The 27,853-nt window shown below is 43.8% G+C and overlaps 1 protein-coding gene across 3 annotated transcripts in view; it reads left to right on the top strand.

The window, feature by feature from the left end:
- Positions 1-27,853, top strand: part of TBC1D32 (TBC1 domain family member 32) — a 327,052-nt gene that overhangs the window by 23,275 nt on the left and 275,924 nt on the right. For all 3 annotated transcript variants that reach the window (XM_030198562.1, XM_030198561.1, XM_030198563.1), the window contains exons 2-6: positions 1,116-1,274; positions 3,354-3,515; positions 11,763-11,940; positions 12,162-12,233; positions 25,609-25,734. In XM_030198562.1, coding sequence (XP_030054422.1) covers positions 1,116-1,274; positions 3,354-3,515; positions 11,763-11,940; positions 12,162-12,233; positions 25,609-25,734 — 697 coding nt within the window. The remainder of the gene's footprint in view (positions 1-1,115; positions 1,275-3,353; positions 3,516-11,762; positions 11,941-12,161; positions 12,234-25,608; positions 25,735-27,853) is intronic.

The raw sequence follows: 27,853 nt of genomic DNA, 5'->3' as shown, positions 1-27,853 counted from the left end.
GGTACAGGAGGGGAGGGGATGTGAATGGAGTCATATGGGTGGAGGGAGGCTGGAAAAAAGATTAAGGAGGGGATATACATGGGGGAGAGAGAGGGAAGCTGGCTTTCTTGGGGGGGGGGGGGTCAAGGTGACAGGGCGGGGGTGTGTGGGAGAGGGCGGGTTGATATTTTGTGTGCTTTTTTTTTCCTCATGGCAAATATGGTAACCCTATGCTGGCTAAAAATTGCCCGTATACTAAGGCTGTAAGGGGTCTCGGTCTGTTTTCCTTGGCTTAAATAAGCACTTCAAAGTTTTTTTTTTCCCCCATTTTAATTTTATTTGTTTAAAATATTTTGTACCTGCACTATCCACGTTTTTAGGCAAGGTACAATTGAAACGAAAAGTATGACCCATATTTTACTACTTAGAAATTATAGAAACCCGATGACAACCAAAATAAAAGAATTGATGTCCATATCCCCCTCTCTTACCACTTTCCACCCCAGCTGACTTCTCCCAGCCAGCTTACTTCAATTCAAGTTCAATTTTATTTGATATAATTCAAATCAGTGGCCAGGAGGGAAACACTGGCAGCAACAGGAGATGTGTAGCAACAGTAGCAGGAGTCTTCATGTGCTTACAGTCCTTGGCCCTTCACACAGCTTTCTGGCCTAACATGAAGCCAGTTCAAGAGGAGATCTGTGAGTGTATGCTGGCTCATGGTGATTGTTGCTGCCAGTTGTAGCTTGGAGCAGAGGTCCATGCATGGAGAGAGATCCTTTGCCACACAATCCAAAGGCACTGATTTTGTAATCTAAAATTTGGTAACTACTGGCCTAAGTTATACCTGCAAAGGCCAGAATGGAGAAAGGACCTAAATGGGAATGCAGGAAAGCCTGGAAACTGTGAATGAAGGCTTATGGTATCGGGATGCTGCCTAAGCTGGAAAGCTCAGAAATGAGCAACAAACAAGGCTATCAGCCTAGAGAAACAATAATTTTAAAAAACCTGAAGGCTTTGACAGTTGTGCTGTCATTACCCATTTTTTAAATATTAACTTGATCAGTCAAGTATCTAAAACAGTACAATAGTGGGGTAGTGCCTTATATCTGTGTTTGTGCATGTGTGTGTTTCAGAAAGATGTCTCATTTCTCTGGTGAAGATGAAGCTCTGATTCAGTCCATGCTCAGGCAGTTGCTTCAGAGCGTGAAGGAAAAGATCTCGGGAGCACCATCCGCAGAATGTGCAGAAGAGATCCTTCTACACCTGGAGGAAACAGATGAAAAGTTTCACAAGTAACGTATATCTACAACGGCATGTTTTAATATTAGTTGCATTGAGCCTGTGCAATGCAGTTTCATATTTTAAGGGAAATATTACTTAGATGTAGCAGTATTTTTCTTGATGTGAATAGCCTGCTTTGTTTTCTGGTAGTGTACTTATTACAAATAGATTTTGTATTCTTTATGATGCCATTTCACGTATTGTAATGTGGTTTCTGGCTTGATTTTGTTTAGCAATGCTGGCCTAGTCTGGATTTTTGGTATATTCACTAGACACAAAATGTTCCCCTTAGACAGAAGCATATCCCATTTGTAACCCTAGCAAGTGTGGAATGGCCTTCCCTGGTTATTACATGCTGCTTGGCAGACTAGGGGAACATATTCAAGGACTTGTACAGTTCTTGAGTCCGGAGGGGGAGGGAGGCTGTTGGCAAATTAATCCACACTCTCCATTCTTCACCAGCACTCAGTAATTCAGTTCAGGCCAGAACTAGGGTTCTGAACCAAAGGTTTTGCTAAAAATGGTGTTCAAACATACAATCCCACCTCCCAGACCCAACACTACTAAAGGCAGAAAACAAAAAATAACTTCAGACACTTACAGTCACTAAATTCTCCCAGGGCTTTCCAATCTCCAGGAGGGTCCTCTTTTACTCTTTTTCTTTTGAGTATCTCTCAGAGCTAGATTGAACTCAGATGTGGCCACAGATGCAGTTCCTTCTGGTTGCCATGGCCTCTCCTTTTACAAGATTAGTGGCTCCATCTTGTACTCCAGTAATTCTAATTTCCCCTCCTTCTCCAAAACAGCAGAGTGTGCTGGTATAGTTAACTAAGGCACACTTTCTGAGAAGTACATAGGTCTCAACCCTGTCTGCTTCTTGTAGTACAATAGCTGTGCTCTCAAAATACTCTTTTCCCCTTGCTGTAAGGTACAGTGGCCAGGTAACCAAAGAACAAAGATAAGAATTACAGTGGGGTTGGGGTTATATATCATTCCCAGTTTCCCTCCAAAATTGGTCTCCTTCTCCCATTACCTCACTGTTCAGGAGAGCCCTCCATTTGTTCTGGAAACTACTGGGGTGCAAACAAGTCACAGTAAAATTAATAGAGCTGGTATCTGTCATGTTCCTAAAGCAAAACCTTAGGCATCTCTGCACTTACTTTTAATACAAGATTACAAATCTACTATAATAAAACGCAGCCTCAACGTTCTGAGGACACTGACGTCACTGAAGTCACTCACACACCGGTTCGTGGTTTCATGGTGGTGAAGCCACACAACATCTTCATGCCCCGCCCTCGCGTCACAAGTGATGACGTCGAGGGTGCAACACGAAAACAAGGCTAATTCCGCGTGTTTCCCTACTCCTCCCCTTCCGAAAAATCCCAGCCGCCCAGGACGTCCACATCAACCCGGCCCTTTTCCCCACATAGCCCCGCCCCTTAGAAGTTACCGCCCCGCTCACGGTACCACACTCACCCTCAGCAACGTCCCTCCCCCCCGTCACCTCCCCTCCCCTCCCCTTCCCTTACGCGTGTCTCCCTGGTGGTCTAGAGGTACCTGTTCGGTGGGGGCAGGAAAGAAAGAGCCCCCTCTTTCCTGCCCGTAGCGGTGGTGGTAGCATCCTTGCTACATCGTGTGGGAGTCCGGCTCTCGGCGTTTCAAAATGGCCGCCGAGAGTTCAAGCTGCATCGCGAGACTTCAACTCTTGGCGGCCATTTTGAAACGCCGAGAGCCGGACTCCCACACGATGTAGCAAGGATGCTACCACCACCGCTACGGGCAGGAAAGAGGGGGCTCTTTCTTTCTTGCCCCCACCGAACAGGTACCTCTAGACCACCAGGGAGACGCGCAAGGGGAGGGGAAGGGAGTCCCCTGCCCGCTAGCGCCCGTTTCATCGCCGCCAGAAACGGGCCATTTTTACTAGTGTTTTTATAAAAAACAACTTCAGTCTAGTAGCGCTATAGAAATGTTTAATAATAGTAGTAGTATTTATTCTCAGATCTTTTGCTTTGTTTCTTTATCATGCTCTGAAGAATACTGTTATAAATTGCTACATTTCTGTTCCTTTTTTACATTTTTTTTTAAAGCTATGAGTTTGTGAAGTACCTTAGACATTACATAAAGAGCTGCCTGGGCTCCGTCATTGAGGGGGAAACTGAAAACTGTACTTCTGCCCAGAGTCAGGAAGGGGGACCAGGCTATGACACTCTTGTTCAGCATGTTACCAAAAAGACTCGTGAAACGAAAGAGTGAGTACAAATGCATAATTCTCAGTGGACTATATGTACTTTAAAAAAATGTAGCAGTGATCTCTTCAGCATATATTGTAACAGACGCGGTTAGTGACATATATTTGGGTAGTCTAAAGGAGTGGAGCTAGGGTGGGATGGGGAGGGGCAAGTTTTAATGTTTGGAGTGGGTGGGGAGGGTGACACCTAAGTCAGCAGTAAAGGACAAGTGAGGGCACTTTTGAACACAGCAGAGGAGGACCCCTTCACTGTGTCACTCTGATGTAATGGTAAATGGTAGTGGTAAATTGGATTTCTATCCCGCTCTTACCTCGCAGTTCTGTGGGTTACAACTATTAAAGCCAGTTTCATTTAACTGGGAAGAAGGGGCATAATAATGAATTTAATTGCCTGTAGGCTCACGCCTAGCATCTCTTACTTCTGACTGTCTCTGTCACGGTGTCATATTGATCACTACTTTTTCTCTTTTTCCCTTCCTTGCTTTTACCCTCTCTCTCTTACGCTTCTAAGCCATTGATTGTTTGTTTGCTGACTTGATGTATGTTTATATAGACTGTTGTAAGCCACATTGGCACTGCCCGTGGGTGGGAAATTGTGGGATATAAATGCTATAAATAAATAAGAATAAATAATAGATCAGTAGTTAGCGTGGGATACATATTTCTGAAACAGAAATGTTTTCAAATCTTTCCTAAAAAGAATATAGGACTGAGAAGATTTAAATTTAGGTGAAATTGTAGTCCATAATCTTAATGCTTGAAATGTCAACCCTGATGATTCAAAGAAATGTAATCTCTTTTTACCTTTTGATGATGGAAAAGAATAACCTACAGTACCAATACATCTTGTTCTTAAAGCATAAATGAATATAAAATGTGGATATAGATAGTCTGGTGCCAAGCCATGAAAAAGTTTAAAGAGAAAACACACCAATTTGAAATTTGGCCTCAATAGGCAACCAGTGTAACGATAAATAACAGGAGGAGAGATCATATCGGATTTAGACAATCCAAATATCATTCAAACTGCTGTATTCTGTATCGTTTGCAGTCTCCTCACCAGACTTTTATTACATCCTAAATAAACCAGATTATAATAATCCAGTTTAGAAACTAAGAGAGACTAAACCAGTATTCTTGTTCAAAATAGTTTCGCACGCATCTCAATTTTTTCATCAGGAAAAACATTTCTTTGTTAATGAAGAGACCTGTTTTTCCATGGTTAAAGCACTATCAATAAACACTCCTAACAGTTTAATGACTGTAGAAAATTCAAAGGTAGCTTAGTTAATAGTGATAGATTTTGGAATATTTTCTGGATGCATGTCAAAATAAATTTTGTTTTCTCGGTATTCAATTTTAACATTAATAAATGATTGGATGTTTCATCATGACATGCATTGTTGAATTAGAATAGAATCTATTACAGAAATAGAATCAAAAGGTATCAAAACTGAATTGTCGTCTGCATAAATATAGTGAACACATTTCTTGTTATGTAACAAGAAACCTAAAGATCGTAAAAAAAATATTGAAAAGCAGCGGGGACAGTGGAGAACCTTGAGGGACTCCACAGTTATTTCTCCAAGAAGAAGATAGGCCATCCTTTGTTTTGACTGTGTAAGAGCGAATCAAAAAACTCTTAAACCAATTTTGCACCTTTCCAACAATTCCAATACTCTCAAGCAACTGCAGCAGAATTTCATGGTCCACCGAGAGATCGAATTGCAACAATACTGCCTTCTCATTAGTACCTCCTATTACTCAAGGGAATTATGTACCAAAATGTCAAAGTAAATCATCAGAATAATACAGTATATTAAACTGAACAATATTGGCAGTATTCTGGAAATCTTTGCAGCTATTTTAACACTTGGCTTCCAGAAAGCCCTAATCCTTTAGTCCAATATCTTCCTGATGACCATGTAAACCGTGATGTTCAATAGCATTGTAATAGAAATCTTGTGATTACTGGCAACCAAAAAAATGTTTGCCTATCAGTTTATTTTGGTAGGTTGCCAAATGGCCACCAGACTTTAGATTTGCTGGCTTTTAGTTTATTGTTGACTTACCAAACATGTTTGAAATAATGCATTATCTGTATTAGCTGTATTTAGTGGTTAGAGGAGCAGGCTGAGAGCCAGGGAAGTCAGGATTTAAATCTACCTGCTACTCCTTGAGATCTTGGGCCAGTCAATTAACCCTTCATGCCTTAGGTACAAACTTGGGGGGCCTTTTAGCATTTTTAGCTTGCGCTAAAAATCAGCTGGTGCTAAATGCTGAGATACCTATAGGACTATAATGGGCATTTCAGCATTTACCGCCAGCTGATTTTTAGTGCGAGCTAAAAATGCTAGCACACCTTAGTAAAAGGCCTTCTTAGATTGTAAGCCCTCCAGGGACGGGAAAATATGTACTGTACCTGAATGTAACTTGCCTTGACCTACTTATAAGAAAAGTGCAAGCTAAATCAAAAGCCTAAGTCCAGCACTAGGCTGTTGTGGAGTAATATAGGACCTATAAAGAAATTCTAATGTACCATAATAGCACTAACTTGCATGAATCACAGAAGAGCCTACCTAGGAAAAGACAACACTGTAAACATTGCAGTGGGCAGTAGAATTTTTATTTTACTTTATGAGTACATGAACCTCAGTACACCTATTGGGAAAGCCAGATTAGTATTGATCGATTATACACAGACATTCAAAGGGCATTTTGATGCCCCATGCATGCATAAATTTACAGAATATAGCGCTTTCACTGGTAAATGTACACTTAACATGCATAAATGTTAATAGGGTGTCTAAGCACTATTCTGTAAAGGTTCACATAAGTGGCATAGCAATGTTTAATATAAAGGAGGAGTACTCATGGGCAGGCAATAACTGAGGCTCTCACATAATATGCTTGACTTACAGGATACTGTATTCATGTCCCTGCTGCATTTAGGGACCTTCGGTTACAGCAGGTCTATGGCTGGTGTAATTGCAGACGCGTAAATGTAAGGCACACCAGATACCAGGTTATAGTAGTAGTTTTTATTTTTTAAGTATCTTTTATTAAGAGCCAAGGTACAGGTACAAAGCAAACAGTGATACAACATACACATTAAAAAAAAAAACAGAGCAAAAGACTAAAATGATCCAAAAACAGAATTAAGCCAAAGGTGTAATACAAAAGGGAACAAATGTGGTGTGTAACAAAGCATTGTTGGCCTCAACATTTTTGTAACTAAAACCCCCTCCCCTCCCAACTCTACCCGTACCCCATTAGATTACAGCCCATCCCCCAGTCTAAACCTCACACCCACTTTCAACAACACATCCTTTATGAAGTCATATCTCCATGGTACAAGAGGAGTAGGAAGCATACAGATGTGCATAAAGGGAAAACTGAAATGTACCATTGGGTTATGATAACACCACTAAACCCATATAAATAGATAAGTATGGTATTAGTCTCAAAGCGTCCTTAAAGTGGAATGCAAATCACAGCATATTTCAGTCACATAGGTTAGCTTTAGACTGATATTGTTTCCACAGGGCAAACTAAAGATTCTTGGGTAGGAGCTGTACTACCCCTGCAGACATCAGCTATCATTCAGACATTTCTTGCATAGCCCTATCCCAAATATTAGGAGACGAGGCGGAATCAGATGTCCAGAAGTTCAGGATAAGCCTACACACTAGCATATAGCTACCTGGATAAATTATTTTTGATGGTCTGCTAAGCCATATAAAGATGCAGGGCTGGTCTTAGGCACAGGCGAGCTGCACAGGGCCTTGCACTTCCGGGGGCCCCATGGCCCCAGCATTGGTAGTCTTGCCACAGCCTCGGAAGCACCCCCTGCTCCACTCTGTACTGCAGTGTTCCCTAGTCCCAACCTGGCTTTACTTTAGAGTTGGAGTTAGTGTGCGTGCAGCAACCCTTAGTCCTACTCACTCAAATCTCGGCCAATTACGGGCACCCTTTTATGCGCCAGTCAGGCTCCCTAACCAATCACAGCTGCACATCTAGCTCAGCCACGTGAAAAAAGAAAACTGTGGCTAAGTTCAGAGACGTGCAGGCATCTGTGACTGTGATTGACTGAACGCTGGAACCTATCCTGTCAGGGCTGAGTGCTTGCTCAGCACATGCGATTCAGTCGCAGCCTCAGTTCAGCTGCTCTCAGGCCATCAGTGCCTTCAGGCTTGTGGCAGTCCTGGTGGCAGATAAGGTGGGTTTGGTACTAGTCTGTTACCGGGTCTGTTTTGATTATGGTAAAAATAATAAGATTATTTATTTTTATTTACATTTTGCTCATTCTATGTAATATTGTTTTCCACTTTTATATTTTATCTCCTTTCAACCAGTTTCCTACACAGCCTCCTCCAACGAACACCTCATCTCTTTCCCTCTGACAATATGGGTCCACTGATCCAAGCACCCACCCTAAATCTGCCCCCAAACAGATTTCCTACCCACCTGAAATAATCCTCCCACCACACGTACAGTTGATGCATATAGCACTTTTTGGTCCCTACTCACTATCCATGTTTAGGATTGTTTGCAAGTTTCTACAATAAAGAGCTGTTATCATTGGATTATTTGCTTGTGTGCCTGGTACTTCCCATTGTTTTTTTGCTATTACCTGCTCTTTGTGGGTTTCCTTTTGGTTTTCTATTCATGCTGATTTAGACCTCTGTGTAGACCCACTGACTCTTTTCTCCTGAGTAGAAGTGCACATAAAAATAAATAAACTTCCATAACGTTCTATCCCACTATTCCAGGACAAGTGGGTAGTTATGTTCATCGACCAGCAGGTGGAGATAGAAAATCCAGAACTGAGCACTACTACCTAGCCACATTCTAGTCGCCCAGTTCCTCAGTATCTTCTATCTCCAGCAGGTGGATGGACATACTTCGTTTCTCTCTGTGTTCCAGTTGGTTTCTCCTGGTTTGGTTGGTGGCTGGTTCCCATATGAGTCACACAGGTGAGGAAATTTAGACATATCTGGTGGTGTTGGGTCCCTGTCTTGCTACCGCCTGGAGGCTTTCTTCCTTTTATTTCCCTCCTGAGCCACTCTTGTGGCAGTGTCTGTGCAGCAACCAACAACAACAAAAAAGAGAGAGCCACGTTTCTTCTGGCCGTATCAGAACGGCTCCAGTCCGTTGGTGTCGATTCTGGCTGGGGAGGTGAGGAGGTTGAAGAATTTGGGGGGAGGGGGGTGCACACCCTGTTTCAGGATCCAGGTGGTGAGTTGGGGATCTGTTAGTGGACTGTGGTAACGGTTGCGCGGTTCCCGCGGCGTGCCTTTTTTTTCTATTAAACACTAGCGCCAAAGTAAAAAAAAAAAAAAAGAAGAAGAAGGAGCAAGTTAGCGGGCTTGCAGTGCGCTCTTCCGATTCAGGTCTCTGACCGGGTGTTTTTGGCGCGGCGGCATGTCGGTCCCCGCTGAGGTGGTGAATGCGCTGCTCCTCCTGTGGGGGTAGATGCTCCTCGTGCCGCTGCACGGTGTGCAGACCAGTGTCCCCGAGTGGAGGACTTTCTCTGGGGATAACGGGCCTGGATCAGCGCTTCGGGTCCCCGGGGGGATCTCTTGGCGACTCCTCTCTGGCGGAGATGGGAACTTCGGCTATTTTGTCCTCCGTGGTCAGAGAACGTGCTCTAGAAAGGGGCAGTCGCAGCAGGGGGCTTACGTGATCAGGGTATGCCTTTTTCCCCTGAATTTGTCTTGTTAATGCATCAGGCATTTTTATTGACGCGGGGGGGGGGGGGGGGTGCTGCTCTGCCTACTCCAGGGGTCCCAGGGGGTGCAGAGTCGGACTCAGCCCCTCCTCCTCCCAAGAGACTTCGGCCAATCCTGTTGGACAACCCTTTGGAGTGTTCTTCACCCGTTTCTCCGGGGTCAGACACGGAGTCCGCTTCATTGGGGGGGCCCTTTGGTCCTAGAGCCTTTAGAGGAGGGGGAGCTCCCCTCTGGAGATTGGGATGACCCTCGGGTGCTCCGGCTTTTTCAAAAAGACGAATTGGGTGCGTTGATTTCGGAGTCCTTATCGACACTCTCTCCATATCTGAACCTGGGCGGGATTCTTCAGGTTCCCAGCAGTCTGGTCCCATGCGGGGGCTTAAGGGTCCCTCTAAGGCGTTCCCGATGCATCCAGATATTCAGGATTTAATCTCTGCAGAGTGGAATACCCATGAGGCGGGTCTGCGAGTGGGGAGAGCCATGGCCAGTCTCTACCCTTTGGTTCCGGAGGAAAGGGAGAAGTTGAGCTTTCCTAAGGTGGATTCTTTGGTGACAGTGGTCACCAAGAAGACGACCTTGCATGTGGAAGGCGGGGTGGCCTTAAAGAACCTTCAGGATAGGAAATTGGAGCACGCCCTGAAACAGGCCTTTGAGGTGGCTGCCTTGGGCTTGCAGGCTGCGATTTGCAGTTCCTTTGTGGCCCGTTCCTGTCTGAAATGGCATCAAAGGTCAGGGGCCAGGAGTGGCTCGTGGGCGGCTAGGATGGAGGCAGGTCTCGCTTATCTAGTGGATGTCGTGTACGACATGCTTAGGGCTTCGGCCAAGGGCATGTCATTGGTGGTCTCCGCAAGACGACGGTTGTTGCTCTGGGCGTGGTCTGTGGATGCGGCGTCCAAAGCCCGGTTAGTCAAGCTGCCCTTTTGGGGGAAGTTACTGTTTGGTGAGGACTTGAGTAATCTGGTGAAAGAGCTCTGAGTCTCTAGACCCCAGCGGCTGCCTGAGGACTGGCCTAGGTCATCTGGTCGGCAGTCCGGGTTCTCTCGTCCTCTGTTTCAGGACAGTAAGAAATACAGACCAGGTCGCCTGGCCTTTGGGCAGAAACCTAGGTTTCAGCCCCGTCAGTCATCTTTTCGGGGGGACAGGAAGGGGACCGGCAAGTCAGGTCAGACAGGTCCTCCTGCCTGACAGTCGCAATAATGGTGCGTTGGTCCACGCGTTAAGTCCGATAGGGGGACGTCTTCAGGCATTCCAGGACGCGTGGGTCTCCATCACCTCAGATCAGTGGGTGCTGGACATCCTGCGCGACGGTTACTGGTTAGAATTCTGCCGCCCGGTCGCTCCTCTCTTCTTACAGTCTCCATGTCGAGGTTCTGTTCAAGAGGCAGAAGTCAAGTCCACCGTTCAGGCGCTACTGTCTCTTCAGGCCATTGTGCCCGTGCCGCTCGACGAGTGCGGACAGAGGAGAGGTACTCCATGTATTTCATGGTCCCCAAGAAGGGAGGCACAGTCCGGCCCATTCTGGACCTCAAGAGTGTCAACAAGTGCTTGTGGATTACGCACTTACGGATGGAAACCCTCAGGTCCCTCATTGCCTCCATGCGGGAGGGCAAGTTTCTCACCTCTCTCGATCACAAAGAAGCGTACCTTCATATTCCAATTTGGGGCCTCCATCAGCAGTTCCTTCGTTCCGCGATCAGCACTTCCAGTTTCGGGCGCTCCCATTTGGCCTTGCTATGGCCCCACAGACCTTCTCCAAAGTGATGGTAGTGGTGGCAACCTTCGTCCGGAAGCAGGGTATTTGAGTGCACCCTTACTTGGACGACTGGCTTGGAAGCGACTTCCGCGGTTGTCAGGCTGCTTCAGTCCTTGGGATGGGTGATCAGTTTCGAGAAGAGCTGCCTGATTCCCTCTCAGCGCCTGGAATACTGGTCACCACTCACACCCTCAATTCCCTCACTCACTCTACCCATCCATTCGCTTACACCCTGCAGTATTTCAGTCCTCTCATGCTCCTTTTTCTCACCATATATAATCCACAGTCCAATCCATCCACTTTCTTTTTTGTTGCCCCTCTCTACATCCCTTTACTAGTCCTTTGTCTTTCCTTTCTCCCCATTCCTACACTTATTTTGTTCACTGTCCTTCCGGGGCCCTTGTCAAGTGTCACATAGCACAGTCATCAAAAATCCCCTCGCTTCACCCCATTCCCTTTAGTCTGCTTTCCTCCTCCTCCTCTCGTTCTGATTGGGTGGTAGGTGGCTCGTACCAGTTGGGCTCAGGGAAGCAGAGGGGAAGGACATGGCTCAGTGCACCACCAATTTTTCCCCTTCTCCTCCTGACCAAATAGTGTGGAAGGGAATTGAAATGCACTGCTATCCTGCTGCTGCCTGCCCTGACTTGGTCTCCTGCAATGATTCAATGGGAAGTAGGCAGTTTTTAGGATGGGTAAGTCTTTGTGATTTTTCTCATGGTTGTAGGAGACCGAGGATCCTGATTGAGTGCTTTTAATGTTACAGATACAAAGAAATGATGTATTCTCTGAAGAACGTCATGGCAGTTGTGGTGGAATCTCTGATCAGCAAGTTTGAAGAAGATCAGATGAAGAACAAAGAAATTCAGAGGAAAACCCAACAGGAACAACACAGTGGTCATTTTACAGACAACTGTTCAGACAGCGATTCTTCATTCAACCAAGTATGACAGTATATGATTCTTTTTTTTTTTACAGTGAATAATAGTTGCTTTTGTTAAAGATATCATATATTCATATTATTTGCCTTAATTGTTTGCTAGAGTTAAATCCAGTACCTTTTCAGTTATTGTTGTCTTTTCTAAGGAGAATGGCTAGGTTTCAAACAGTAGTCTAAAATACATATGCTACTTTGTTAGTAAGTGCTTTATAATATCTGTTCCAGAGCTATACATTTATGAATCAAGAACAATTGCAGTTAATTGCAGACAGGCTTGACCCTAGCCAGCCAAAGGAGGTAAGGTCATATATTTTCTAATTTTATTTTTTTGTTATTTATTGTTCATAATTATGTTCTCATTTGAAGTCTATAAAAATGAAAAACCAGTAAAAACAGAAAGTAATAATTGAAACCTCAGTAACTCACTGTGAGAACTTATAATTTCATACACACAATGATATATTAGTTTTAAGGGGCCCAGTATTCAAAATAATTTAATGACTCCTGGCCGGTAAATAGCATTTTAGTGCCTAACTGCGGCTATTCAGTGGGAGATAACCGATTAGGCACGGATATTCATTGCCAAACCAGCTATGTTTAGTGGTTAAAATAGGTCTCATAAATAGCAGACCTATCTTTAACCACTAAGCACTTAACTGGTTAGCGCTGAATATCGGCTTAACTGGTTAAGTTGTCACGATCAAAAATGAAATTGGATATTAATTGCTGGTCGCCACCAGAAACAACCCGACATTGAATATCCGAGTTTAACGCTGGTGACGGACAGCAAAAGCGCTGCCCACTGCCAGCTGAATATTGGGGGGAGGGGAGGGAATGAAAGTTATACCTGGTTACAGAAAATATCAATTTTTAGATATCTACATTGACATATTATCTATTATTTTTCTTTGCAGTAATAGCTTCATATTTATCAGGTATTAAATGTATAACTTCCCTGTCAGCCACTACATGAATATTATGAGATTGAAAATGTCTCATTGCCCCAATACTCTCTGTATGATATAGGACAAAGTGAAGGCAACAGCCAAAGATTATCCATATAGTGATGATATTCAGCTGCTATCCCCTTATTGTATAACCTTGGCGCCTAAACATAAACCCAATTTGCACACTATGATTATAGAATATTAGCACCTACATGCGTGAATATTACATTCACACACGCTAAGTGCTGGTTGGGCGCTAATTGGTATTCTACAAAATTAGCATGCAATCAGCTTAACCCCAGATTCTATATATCGTGACTTAAGTTGTACATGCAAATCCAGTCGTATTCTAGATTTGTGTGCACAGCTTAATTAGTTAACAAGCCAGTCAGTGCTGATAATTGTCACTTAAGCAATTATTGACACTAATTGGGCATTAATTAGAATTTACTCACAGAACTGTCTAAGCGTATTCTATAACGTGATGCGTGTAAATTCTATGTGGCATAGTTCAGAAGATCTTCCAAAGATTCGCTTATATACATGGTTTAAGACCACTCCTCTGCAGGAAAGACTCTGCATAAGTGCACGCACAGAATATGGAAGCCGATTGGTGCGTGACAACCAATGAGATTTCAAATTTACCACCCCTTTAACTGCCACAGGCAGAATAAGCAAAAGAATGGTGTTAGAGTGTACACTGGGGTCTTCTTCGTTGTTGCGGCGGAACTGTAAGACTTTAACACTGGCTGAACGAATAGAAGTTCTTTAAAAAATTAGAAAACAAACAAAGTCAAGCATCTATTTCTAAAGAATATGGTGTCAATCCCAGTCAAATTTCACACGTCTTGAAGAAGAAAGACCAACTTTTGGAAGACTGGCAAAACAATACAAATCCTCAACGGAAACGAAAACAATTGGGAAAAGCTGAGGAGGTAGAAGATGCACTTCTTCGGTGGTTTTCTTGATTCAGGAGCAGACATTTTCCTGTCAGTGGTCCACTGCTTATGGAGAAAGCTAACCAGCTAGCTGAAAGTCTTGGACTAACTGAATTCAAAGCCACTGTTGGATGGTTGGAAAGTTGGAAGGAGAGGAACAACATAAAATTCACGAAACAGCATGGTGAGAAACAAGATGCTGATGACTTTGGTGCTGAAAATTGGGTTGTTTCAGTTCTTCCTACCATCTTGAACGAGTTTGCACCTCGTGACATTTTCAATGCTGTCGAAAACGGTCTCTACTGGTGAGCGATTCCTGATGGAACACTTGCATTCAAACATGCCAAAACTACTGGAGGTAAAACGTCGAAGGACCGACTGACGATCCTCCTTTGCTGCAATATGGATGAGAGTGAGAAGTTGGAACCCCTTGTCATTGGAAAGAGCAAACAGCCCATTTCCCAGGTTTTGGGTTTTAAGATAATGGCGCTTAATCTCACCTTACCTGAGAATGTCCTGAGATCCTTGCAGTCATCCCCATTTCATTGGTTGGGAAAAGGCCTAAAATATCTGGGTATTTGGCTGCAGCCCTCATATAACAACTTATATGAGGCTAATTATCCTAAATTGTTTTTGATTATTAGAGCTGACTTGGACAGATGGGTGGGGCTTATCCCTCTGTTTAGTAAATTTTCAATAAACTATAAAACTATTAAAAAATACAATATATAAACTACTTCATTCAAATGGTGTGAGTTTTATACAGTCATCTCCATTCACATATTTCTGTAAGTGATATATATATATATATTTTGGATTTCCGTAGTAGCTCAAGCTAATCCATTTTTTTATTTAGAGGCAAATAGCCATTGCTATTAGCACTACATCAAGATGATACAATTAAAGGAATCAGAATGCATGATATTGAGTGCAAACTAGCTGCTTATGCAGATAATGCTTTTTTTTCTGTCTAATCCTGTAACTAGTTTGGCTGCCTTGTTATTAAGGTGTGCTAGTGTTTTTAGTGCATGCACAAAATTAGGGCATGCTAACTGTAGGCACCATAGGAATATTGTGGGCACCTACACATCGCGCGCTAATGGTTAGCGTGCGCTAAAAGCACTAACGCACCTCTAGCGCAGCTTAATAAACAGGGCTCTTGGTGCATCTGATTTTTCGTTATTCTGGTTTTCTTTTCTGGTTATAAAATTAACTGACATAAATTGGAAATCAGGCCCCTGAACTCTTACTGTGTATGTGCTGATATAAGTTCTTTGATTTTCAGCGATCTGATGATGGCCTCAAATATTTGGGGGTGGAATTAACTAGGGATATAGAAGATATTAAATTGTGCTGCATGAAAAATGGAATCTTTATCAAGAAACACCTGAACTGGAGAAAATCCAAGATGGCGATGAAGCAGGTTGTGTGAGATGAACGCTCTCTGCAATACTCTAAAAATATACCTTTTTCTTTGGAATGAGCATGCCGAAGAGGAAGGGTAAGCTCAAGGGACCCCCCCCTCCCGAAGCTAATAGCCCCCTCATTGGGACAGACTTCAGTCTCAACATTTTTGGTTTCGACCCCGAGCATGGGCGTTTCCACTACCGGGGCAAGGAAGAGCCCCATTCAGGAGAGCGATTTGTCGCTCAGCCCATTTGGACCAGCTACCCCTCCACTACCGCAACCAGACGGGATTAAAGTACCGAGTATTGATGCAGATATCGACTTGAAGGGGCGATGGATCTCGTCAGTGGAAGCAGCAGTTGAGACCTTCTCTGAGGATATTCCTCAGTCGTTAGTGGAGGGTGATCAGCGACTTCCAGGAATGGCATCGGAGAAGGCAACTGTGAAAGGGATTCAAACTGTTGGTTTGCAAGAGGAAATTTCCCTGTGTGCCTCGGCGATTCAGCCACTTGTGAGACCCCAAGAAATATCGCTGGAATCTATCTGGACTGCTCTTGAATCCTTGCATAAGGTTTGTGCCTCTTTTGTATCAGTGTCATTAAATAATGCTACTCAAGTAAGAGATGTAAAAGAAAAGATTGAAGGTGTCTTAACTAATCAGACTATTTTGGAGACAGACATGGTTAAAATACAAGAACAGCAAGCCCAAATATCAGGAGATCGATTAGTATTGTATCGGAAAATAGAAAATCTAGAGAACATGACAAGAAATGTAAATCTTCGTATATTAAATTTTCCACAATCTCAATATGTTACTCCGAGATATGTTTTTTAAATTCTTAAAAGAGAACTTTAAATATTTAGATCAGTCTCTTCCACCTCTTCAGAAATTATATTATTTAGAAGTAAAATCATAGCAACAAGATGTTAACGTACAACAAAAAGTTCCAATACAACAGGATATTTCAACAAAAACACTGGATATTACGGACTTTCTGGAACAATCTAAAGAGGAAATTAAAACTAGAGCAACCTTGATTGTGTCATTTGTATTTCTTCAAGATAAAGAGGCCTTATTAAGACTTTATTTTAAAAATGTTCATCCTGAATTTATGGGGAGCAGAGTTTCAATTTTCCCAGATATTTCCAAGTGGACTCAACAGAGGAGAAAGAAGTTTCTTGAAATGAAACAAGAATCTATTGGGTTAAATACTCGTTTCCAATTGAGATTTCCTTGTAAATGTTTATTATTCTTCAAAGACAAAAGATATGTCTTCTTTGAACCAGATCAGTTATGTAATTTTTACATATGCAAGGTAATAAGGAGGAGAATCAGACGTGATGCTGTAATTTGATAGGGGTAACCTCCTGCTTTTTTTTTCTTTGTTAAAATTAAGCTTCTTAGAAGACATAGCTATTGGATGTTCTCTTTATTTGTGGACTGTTAACCAAAACTTTATTAGTACATAAGTAATGCCACACTGGGAAAAGACCAAGTGTCCATCGAGCCCAGCATCCTGTCCACGACAGCGGCCAATCCAGGCCAAGGGCACCTGGCAAGCTTCTAAAATGTATAAACATTATATACATGTTATTCCCGGAATTGTGGATTTTTCCCAAGTCCATTTAGTAGCGGTTTATGGACTTGTCCTTTAGGAAACCGTCTAACCCCCTTTTAAACTCTGCCAAGCTAACCGCCTTCACCACGTTCTCCGGCAATGAATTCCAGAGTTTAATTACGCGTTGGGTGAAGAAATATTTTCTCTGATTTGTTTTAAATTTACTACACAGGAGTTTCATCGCATGCCCCCTAGTCCTAGTATTTTTGGAAAGCGTGAACAGATGCTTCACATCCACCTGTTCCACTCCATTCATTATTTTATATACCTCTACCATGTCTCCCCTCAGCCTTCTCTTCTCCAAGCTGAAAAGCCCTAGCCTCCTTAGTCTTTCTTCATAGGGAAGTCGTCCCATCCCCGCTATCATTTTAGTTGCCCTTCGCTGCACCTTTTCCAATTCTACTATATCTTTCTTGAGATGCGGCGACCAGAACTAAACACAATACTCAAGGTGTGGTCACGATATAACAGCATTATAACATGCTCACACCTGTTTTCCATACCTTTCCTAATAATACCCAACATTTGTGAAAACCATGAGGCTACTGTGATGATGATGAAGCTCCCACCTCAGGATCCCAGGTCCCTCTTTCACTCAGGGTGAGCTGGTTCTCAGTATGCAGATTTATGCAAATTAATCTACCACCCTTTTCTGCTCAGGGTGACCTGCTTCTCAAAAAGCAAACATAGTCAGGTTTCACCAATCAGGCTATTTTCATACACAACTTTATTCCAGCCTCTGGGGCACACTTCTTTTAGCTTAAAACACTTTCACAAGCTTAAACCGTTCTTCCAGCTTAAACATTTCATTTCTTTATACTCAGTGCAATCTTCCCTTTCAAACATTTCTTCTTGCACAGTTCAATATCCATGGATTTCTTCCCCCTGAGCCCTCTCACACAGGCCTTTGGGCTCAGTACTAACTCCGTCCCCGGACACACAGTCCCCGGACCCACAGTCCCTCTTCACTGTTCTAGACACACAGGCTTTTCCTCTGGGACACACAGTACCTCTTCACTGTTCTAGACACACAGGCTTTTCAGCTGGGACACACAGTACCTCTTTGAACCCATAGTTCTTCTACCTGGCACTCTCGGGCCTTCTTCCCCCCAGCCAGCTTCCTTCTTGGGAACACCCAGTTCTACCACCAGTCCAAAGGGCACAGCCAGTACTTCTCAGGGGGATTCCTCTTTGCTTTAGTTACCAGCTCTCTTTTTCCAGCTGCCAGCTCTCCCCTCCTCCCTTCACAACTCAGGAGGAGTATAAGTAGTTAATAGCCAAACAGGACCCAGCCCATAACCTGCTGCACCTGTTTCTATCCCCAGGACTCTCCCCGGTCCTAACGACCTCCAGCTATCCTCCAGGACTCGCCCCGGTCCTAGCGACCTCCAGCTATCCTCCAGGACTCGCCCCGGTCCTAGCGACCTCCAGCTATACCTCCCCTTTCTGGCTCCCTTCAGCAACTCACCCAGCCCTTTTCCCTGGACATTTTAGGGGAACTACGCCCTCTAGGGGCCTAACCAGGGTAGGACAGCCTCTTCCTTCTTACATACCCCCTCCCATTCACCAGGCCCGAGGGGTTTCCGCTGCAGCGGGCCCTTCCTGACCCTCTTCTCCTGCAGCCCCCTACCGCCTCTTGGGCCACCCGACGCTACCATGAGCCCTCCGAAGGAGGGGTCACCTAGCTCGCCTAGGTCCCTTATCTTTCTCTTAGCACCTCACATGGCTTTGGCCCTTCCCCCCGTTCCCGGGGACCTGAGGTGCCTAGCCGCAGCAGGTCCTGTCTGACCCTCCAACTGCAGCCACCTCCTACCGCCTGGGGCTTCCGACCTCACCACGATCCCTCCGAGAAAGGGGTCACCTGATGACTCTTCTCTTAGCACCACACATGGCCCGGGCCCTTCCCTCTCACTAGGGTGCCCGCCGCTACCATGCTCCCCAAGGCTGGGCCCCTGCAGTAGGTCCCTTTTGACCCCCCCCCCTGCAAGTCCCAAAACCTGGTTCTTAATGTTCCTCTTTAATAGATCCTCTCCAGCGGTAATTGACTCCGGTGAGTGCTCTGGACTTCTCTTCTCTGGCTTGAACTTTTCTCCAGCTTTTCCGGCCTCCGTCCTTCCTGGCCGTCCGATGGTGCAGCCTGCAATCACACAAAACAACATCCAAGTGTGGCGTGTTTACTCTCCTGGCCCCCTCACTTGTGCTGCACCTCCCTGTGTGTCCGCCCCCCCTCCTGGGAAGGGATTTGTGGCCTTCCCCATCCCCTACAGCCACTCCCAAGCCTCCAGTTCTCACTTACGTATCCACTCTCACCTCCCCCCTAAATACCCTTTACCTGGGGTAGGTGAGCAAAGCGCTTTTGCTAGTGTTGGCCCCCTCGACGGGCATCTGGAACCACAGCCTCTGGAACCTCTAGGGACACCTCCATCTCACACCAACCCCTCATCTGGTCTGATCTGGAATCCGACAGCTCCCGCGTGGATGTTCAGTGCAGATCCCACCACTGCCACCACTGGTGAAAACCATTAGGCTACTGTGATGATGATGAAGCTCCCACCTCAGGATCCCAGGTCCCTCTTTCACTCAGGGTGAGCTGGTTCTCAGTATGCAGATTTATGCAAATTAATCTACCACCCTTTTCTGCTCAGGGTGACCTGCTTCTCAAAAAGCAAACATAGTCAGGTTTCACCAATCAGGCTATTTTCATACACAACTTTATTCCAGCCTCTGGGGCACACTTCTTTTAGCTTAAAACACTTTCACAAGCTTAAACCGTTCTTCCAGCTTAAACATTTCATTTCTTTATACTCAGTGCAATCTTCCCTTTCAAACATTTCTTCTTGCACAGTTCAATATCCATGGATTTCTTCCCCCTGAGCCCTCTCACACAGGCCTTTGGGCTCAGTACTAACTCCGTCCCCGGACACGCAGTCCCCGGACACGCAGTCCCCGGACACACAGTCCCTCTTCACTGTTCTAGACACACAGGCTTTTCCTCTGGGACACACAGTACCTCTTTGAACCCATAGTTCTTCTACCTGGCACTCTCGGGCCTTCTTCCCCCCAGCCAGCTTCCTTCTTGGGAACACCCAGTTCTACCACCAGTCCAAAGGGCACAGCCAGTACTTCTCAGGGGGATTCCTCTTTGCTTTAGTTACCAGCTCTCTTTTTCCAGCTGCCAGCTCTCCCCTCCTCCCTTCACAACTCAGGAGGAGTATAAGTAGTTAATAGCCAAACAGGACCCAGCCCATAACCTGCTGCACCTGTTTCTATCCCCAGGACTCTCCCCGGTCCTAACGACCTCCAGCTATCCTCCAGGACTCGCCCCGGTCCTAGCGACCTCCAGCTATCCTCCAGGACTCGCCCCGGTCCTAGCGACCTCCAGCTATACCTCCCCTTTCTGGCTCCCTTCAGCAACTCACCCAGCCCTTTTCCCTGGACATTTTAGGGGAACTACGCCCTCTAGGGGCCTAACCAGGGTAGGACAGCCTCTTCCTTCTTACACATTCTATTCGCTTTCCGAGCCGCAGAAGGTTTCAGTGTATTATCGACGACGACACCCAGATCCCTTTCTTGGTCCGTAACTCCTAACGTGGAACCTTGCATGACGTAGCTATTACTGTATCACTTTTTCTTTTCTCTGTTAACTAATACTTTATTATTATATATATTTTTTTCCTGTGTAGAATATTGCTTAAGAATTCGTGTATTCAATCAAAGATTGTTATATCTTTGTATTAGATGAAAATTTATAAAGAAATAAAATAAAAAAGAAAAATGGAATCTATATTGACTAAAGCAGTAACTACTTGGATGCCTTAAGCATCTCTACTGGTAGGATAGGCTTGATTTGATTAAAATGGTTTCTGTTTTCCAGGCCAAATATATCTTAAGTTTGTCTCCTTGTTTTGTACCCAGGGATTTCTAAAAAAGAAACGTGACTTGATTTTTTTTTTCAACCGAAAACACAAGATTGATGTATTGTTAAAGAGAGCTAGAAGCTGTGGTGGGTTCAATTTTCCAGACTTTTATAACTACCATCTGGCTATTTTATCCAAATATGGCCTGATTTGGCACATGACTATGCTACAAGAAACAGAACCCTCATGGGTGAAATAGGAGAGTGTGGTGGTTGTAGCCTATTCCCCTTCTGTACACCTAGAGGATGCAGGTGACTAAGCACTTGTATATTCATTGTAGGATTCATTGTTACTAGTATCGTATTGTAGACATTAGATGGCCTCCAGGCAGTTTAGTGGCTGTGTGGATGCTGGACAGCTATATGGAAGAACTCCCAGCTAAGAATGCCCTCCCGCGGGAGGTGGTGGAAATGAAAACGGTAATGGAATTCAAACATGCGTGGGATAAGCATAAAGGAATCCTGTGCAGAAGGAATGGATCCTCAGGAGCTTAGTCGAGATCGGGTGCCAGAGCCTTTAGTGTTCACTCTGGTGGATCCTCTTCTACTTCTATCCCTCTGCCTGTCGGCGTACCTCAGGGTTCTGTTCTTGGTCCCCTCCTCTTTTCTATCTACACTTCTTCCCTTGGTTCATTAATCTCATCCCATGGCTTTTCCTACCATCTCTATGCTGATGACTCCCAAATCTACCTTTCTACCCCTGATATCTCACCTTGCATCCAAACCAAAGTTTCAGCGTGCTTGTCTGACATTGCTGCCTGGATGTCTCAACGCCACCTGAAATTAAATATGACCAAAACCGAGCTTCTCATTTTCCCCCCCAAACCCACCTCCCCGCTCCCCCCGTTTTCTATTTCTGTTGATGGCTCTCTCATTCTCCCTGTCTCCTCAGCTCGAAACCTTGGGGTCATCTTTGACTCTTCTCTCTCCTTCTCTGCTCATATCCAGCAGACCGCCAAGACCTGTCGTTTCTTTCTTTACAACATCCGTAAAATCCGCCCCTTTCTTTCCGAGCACTCTACCAAAACCCTCATCCACACCCTTGTCACCTCTCGTTTAGACTACTGCTTCTTGCTGGCCTCCCACTTAGTCACCTCTCCCCTCTCCAGTCGGTTCAAAACTCTGCTGCCCGTCTCATCTTCCGCCAGGGTCGCTTTACTCATACTACCCCTCTCCTCAAGACCCTTCACTGGCTCCCTATCCGTTTTCGCATCCTGTTCAAACTTCTTCTACTAACCTATAAATGTATTCACTCTGCTGCTCCCCAGTATCTCTCCACACTCGTCCTTCCCTACACCCCTTCCCGTGCACTCCACTCCATGGATAAATCCTTCTTATCTGTTCCCTTCTCCACTACTGCCAACTCCAGACTTCGCGCCTTCTGTCTCGCTGCACCCTACGCCTGGAATAAACTTCCTGAGCCCCTACGTCTTGCCCCATCCTTGGCCACCTTTAAATCTAGACTGAAAGCCCACCTCTTTAACATTGCTTTTGATTCGTAACCACTTGTAACCACTCGCCTCCACCTACCCTCCTCTCTTCCTTCCCGTTCACATTAATTGATTTGATTTGCTTACTTTATTTATTTTTTGTCTATTAGATTGTAAGCTCTTTGAGCAGGGACTGTCTTTCTTCTATGTTTGTGCAGCACTGCGTATGCCTTGTAGCGCTATAGAAATACTAAATAGTAGTAGTAGTAGTAGTAGAGCCGGTGGCGGGAGGCGGGGATAGTGCTGGGCAGACTTATACGGTCTGTGCCAGAGCCGATGGTTGGGAGGCGGGGATAGTGCTGGTCAGACTTATACGGTCTGTGCCCTGAAGAGCACAGGTACAAATCAAAGTAGGGTATACACAAAAAGTAGCACATATGAGTTATCTTGTTGGGCAGACTGGATGGACCGTGCAGATCTTTTTCTGCCGTCATCTACTATGTTACTATGTAATAAAAAAAATCTTTTATATTGGCTGGATTGGAGTGCATTAGACATTTGTTCAGTGAATCCGGTTTATAGAGATGGCAGGCTGAAGGCGATGAACACCGCAAACTGGAAAAGGAACAGCAGCTAAAAGCTGATGTTATTTTTCCTGCCTGGGAGCATCTTACACCCCTCCCCCCAAAAAAAAACTACCTGCAGAAATCCATGGTGTCTAGGGGTTCTGGGACAGGAGTGATGCCCAGCTTTCTTTTGCCCATAAGCTGCAACTTGACTCCTAACAACCGTACCGCAAGACTCTGTAGAAATCCCTGAGTTTTATGATTGACCACAACTTTTTTTTTTTTTGTTAAAGAACTTCAGAAATCAGCCATGTCAAAATCCTTCTTCTGTATTCTTTGGCCCATTCAAACTATTAGATCGTTTTTATATAGAAACATAGAACAGTGAAAGCAGATAAAGATCGTATGGCCTATCCATTCTGCCCATCCATGCCATTTGCTATCCCTTTCTCTCCTTTACAGATTCTATGTACTTGTCCCAAACTTTCTTGAATTCATTTAAAGTCTTAGTCTCTACCATCTCACTGGGAGGTCATTCCGCAAATTCACCACCCTATCCATGAAGGGAAATCTCGCCTCACCAATCTACTACATTTATTTGAAGGGGTAAACAAAAATGTGAATAAAGCTGAGCCGGTCAATATTGTGTATCTGGATTTTCACAAGGCATTTGACAAAGTACCTCATGAAAGACTCCAGAGGAAATTGGAAAGTCATGGGATTGGAGGTAGTGTTGTATCGTGGATTAAAAACAGGTTAATGATTGAAAACAGAGAGTAGGGTTAAATGGTTAGTATTCTCAATGGAGAAGGTTGATAGTGGGGTCCTGCAGGGGTCTGTACTAGAACCGCTTTTTTTAAACATATTTATAAATGATCTAGAGACGGGAGTAACTAGTGATGTAATTAAATTTGCTGACAACACAAAGTTATTCAAAGTTGTTAAATTGCAAGAGGATTGTGAAAAATTGCAAGAGAACCTTGGGAGACTGGGCATCTGAATGGCAGATGATGTTTAATGTGTGCAAGTGCAAAGTGATATATGTGGGAAAGAGGAACCTGAATTTTAGCTATGTGATGCAAGTTTCCCCAGGAGTCACCGATCAGGAAAAGGATCTAGGTGTCATCGTTGATGATATGTTGAAACCTTCTGCTCATTGTATAGCGGTGGCTAAGAAAGCAAATAGAATATTAGGTATTAGGAAAGGAATGGAAAACCAAAATTAGGATGTTATAATACCTTTATATCGTTCCATGGTGCGACTGCACCTCGAGTATTGTGTGCGATTTTGGTCACCACATCTCAAACAAATATAGTGGAATTAGAAAAGGTACAGAGAAGTGCAACAAAAATGATAAAGGGAATGGGAAAAGTTCCCTATGAGGAAAGGCTAAAGCAGCTAGGGCTCTTCAGCTTGGAGGCTGAGGGGAGATATGAGAGAGATCTATAATATAATAAGTGGAGTGGAACAGGTAGACAATCACTTGTTTACTCTTTCCAAAAATACTAGGACTAGGGGGCATGCAATGAAGCTACAAAGTAGTAATTTTAGAACAAATCGGAGAAAATATTTCTTCACACAACGTGTAATTAAACTCTGAAATTTGTTGCCACAGAATGTTGTAAAAGCATTTAGCAGGGTTTAAAAAAAGGTGTGGATAACTTCCTAAAAGAAAGTTTCATAAGCCATTATTAACTTGGCTTTGGTTAAATCCACCGCTTATTTCTAGGATAAGCGCCATAAAATGTATTCTACTGTTTTGGGATCTTGCCAGGTACTTGCTGGAGCTGTGCTGTCATCCCCCAATCTCTTCTTTCCTAGGTAGATGCCTAGTCAGCCTAGTGGCAGGGCCTGCCCAGATCTCTGTTTCAGTAAGTGGTGGGCACCAGTCAATAGTTTTTAGGCATGTAAGTGACCTAATACTGGGAACTGGAGTGGCCTAGTGGGAGTGAAGGAGTGGCCTAGTGGTTAGGGTGGTGGACTTTGGTCCTGGGGAACTGAGGAAGTGAGTTCGATTCCCGGCACAGGCAGCTCCTTGTGAGTCTGGGCAAGTCACTTAACCCTCCATTGCCCGCCGCATTGAGCCTGCCATGAGTGGGAAAGCGCGGGGTACAAATGTAACAAAAATAAAACTGTTCTACAGCTGGTCATCAGCAGCCTTTTTCCCTGTTTTTGAGTAGAAAGGCCAAAGTGTCCTCTCACATACAAGTTCTGCTTGTAGTTGTTTGAGGGCTACCTCTTCAGAATGTCCGTGATCTCCGTTCTGCTGAGATTCTCAAATTTGGATCCAGCAGGCTGAAGTCTTCCCATCAACAGCATGCACATTTAATCAGTGTCTTATAGCTAAATCTTTGTGTCTCTTTTTTGTGAGCTGACCTTCTGACAGTTTAATTTCTCATCTCTAAGCACAACAGAGATTAACTAGGGATAGCAATTCATTAACAATAGAAACCAAAACCAGTGTGTAAAGGCACTGTTAATAGTTAATTGTAAGTGTGTAATCTCTTCCCACCCACTCTTTGTGATACAAGAGGGTCATTTTGCCATATGAAATTAATTACCAATGTATTGAGGATATATTTAGTTTTAAATTAAAATGTGTAAACTGTCTTACTGATTCAGAAGAATCATCTTATACAAGACCTCCTCATATTATTTTCTTATCTTTCTGTCACAAAATTCTGTTTCCTTTGATACTTAGTGAGACTATAAATATACTGTGAATGAAAGGAACCCAATCAGCCACTATAATAAATCCCAATACTGATACCTTTGAACGTAGTGTAACAAAGTCCTTTTGGTTTTATTTCAGGGATGCTGCCTCGCTAAAAGTTATTTAAATTTTTAGGTACGACGAGAAGCGATGCACACATTGTGCTCTGCACCCCCATCTGATGTGCTGAACTGTGAAAGTTGGACTACACTTCGTAAAACCCTCATGGTATCCCTTGAAGATCCTGATTCTATATTTACTGTAAGGAGGCAGTTTAATATTTATTATAAACATATTCTGAAGTTGTTAAGCATATACATTTTACTGACCAGTTGTATTTTGGCTGCAACTTATTCAATATGTCTAAAATTCCTGGGATATATAAATAGTTGAAAATGTTCTGTAAAATGACATAATACACCCAGATATAAATTGAAAACTTTACAGCCTTTGCTGTGCCTTGTATGGTTCTCCTGCTTTGTCACAGTGTTTAGATGTGATGTGTTTTGCTCTATGAGTGCCTGCAATTGAGTGCAGATTGTGTGCTCCCATCTCCTACAGGAGGGCACCTGAATATCCAGCCTTGGAGAAGGTTCTCTTTCGGCTTCTTGTCAAGCTGAGAAAATTGAAAAACCTGACTTATTTCAGTGAGTGGCGAGAGAATATTCCCAACTAAAATCTAACTCTAGAAACCTAACTGGATCTATTAACAAATTTAGCTAAGTTTAAGGCATATTTTAAAACATAGAAACTTAGAAAAATGTTGGCAGATAAAGACTATATGGTCTATCCATGCCATTTACTCTTTCTATCACTCCCTTAGAGATCCTATGTACTTGTCCCAAACTCTATTGAATTCAGATGCTGTTTTTGTCTCCACCACTTCCACCGGGAGGCCGTTCCACGAATTCATCACCCTTTCCGTGAAGACGTATTTCCTCAGGTTACTTTTGATTCTTTTCCCTTCATCTTCATCCTTTGCTCCCTTGTTCCAGAGCTTCCATTCAGTTGAAAGAGACTTTTCCTCCTTTGCATTTATGCCACATAGATATTTAAATGTCTCTGTCATATCTCCCCTCCCCCCCCACCTTTCTTCCAGAGTATACATATTGAGATCTTTAAGTCTGTCCCCATAAGCTGTATGACGAAGACCACTGACCATTTTAGTAGCCGCTCTCTGGACCGATTTCATCCTGTTTATTTCTTTTTGAAGGTGCGGTCTCCAGAACTGTGCACAATATTCTAAATGATGTCTCGCCAGAGTCTTATACAGGGGCGTCATCACTTTCTTTTTCCTACTGGCCATTCCTCTCCCTATGCACCAAAGCATTACTTTAGCTTTTCCATGTATATATGCACTGATTTTTAATGAGCACAGTGCAGTACCTTCTGGTAAACTGTTCTAGCAGCTGAAAAACAGTAAATCTCAGGAGAGGAAAAATGTGGCAAAATAGAATGAGCATAACAATTTAGTTTTAGTTCATTCCTATTGGTTTCAAATGCGTACTGAATTCTCTGAAAATGTTTAGTTCTAGATTTAATGATACTGTATTTTAAATCTGTAAATAGTAATAAACATGGCAAAATACTTTCACAGTAAGTTGTTACATTTTTACTTCTGTGTAAGGAAATACCTATATTGGATACTTGGTAATCTGCAGAGTGAAAGGGTGGAGTTAGCACACATATGATAGGTGAGCAGCAGTGCCAGATGTCAAGGCTTCAACTCTCATTTCTGACTCCTTCCATAGCTTTCGTAAACATTTATAATACAATCATAACAACAGTTACCATGAATTAGAATTACTCTCACCTCATGCTTACAACTGGGTTTGTAAAAGAGGTCAGAGGGTCTTAGTTCTGTAGTTATAAATACTGTATCCTAAGGGATTTAAGGAGAGTTTGTAGGGGAAAGTTTTATAATCCAAGGGAGGAAGAATGATGAATGAAGCAAATACCATGGCTGCAAGTTACACTGACAATTTCTGATGCAGTATAAGGCAAGGATTCTCATAACAAATTTTTGTCTTGCTGGTGGCTACACTGAGTATCTTTGCTAAACTATGTAACACTAGTAAAAAAGGCCTGTTTCTGGAACGAATGAAACGGGCGCTAGCAAGGTTTTCCTGGGAGTGTGTATGTTTGAGAGAGAGAGGCAGAGTGAATGTGCGGGTGTGTGACAGAGTGAGACTGTCTGTGTGTCTGTGTGAGAATGAGAGTCTGTGACAGGGCCCCCTCCCCTGTTCCTAATGCCCCTCACCCCGTTCCCTCCCCTCCTTTTCCTCCTTCCCACACTTTGGGTTCCTTAAGGCTTTCAAAAGTCTATGTACCCCCGTGGCCATAACGCCCAGTATCTGGATACCCCACCGCTTTCCAACTC

This window comes from Microcaecilia unicolor, chromosome 3, assembly GCF_901765095.1.
Source record: "Microcaecilia unicolor chromosome 3, aMicUni1.1, whole genome shotgun sequence".
Classification (NCBI taxonomy): Eukaryota; Metazoa; Chordata; class Amphibia; order Gymnophiona; family Siphonopidae; genus Microcaecilia; species Microcaecilia unicolor.
This window is presented reverse-complemented; position numbering and strand designations above follow the sequence as displayed.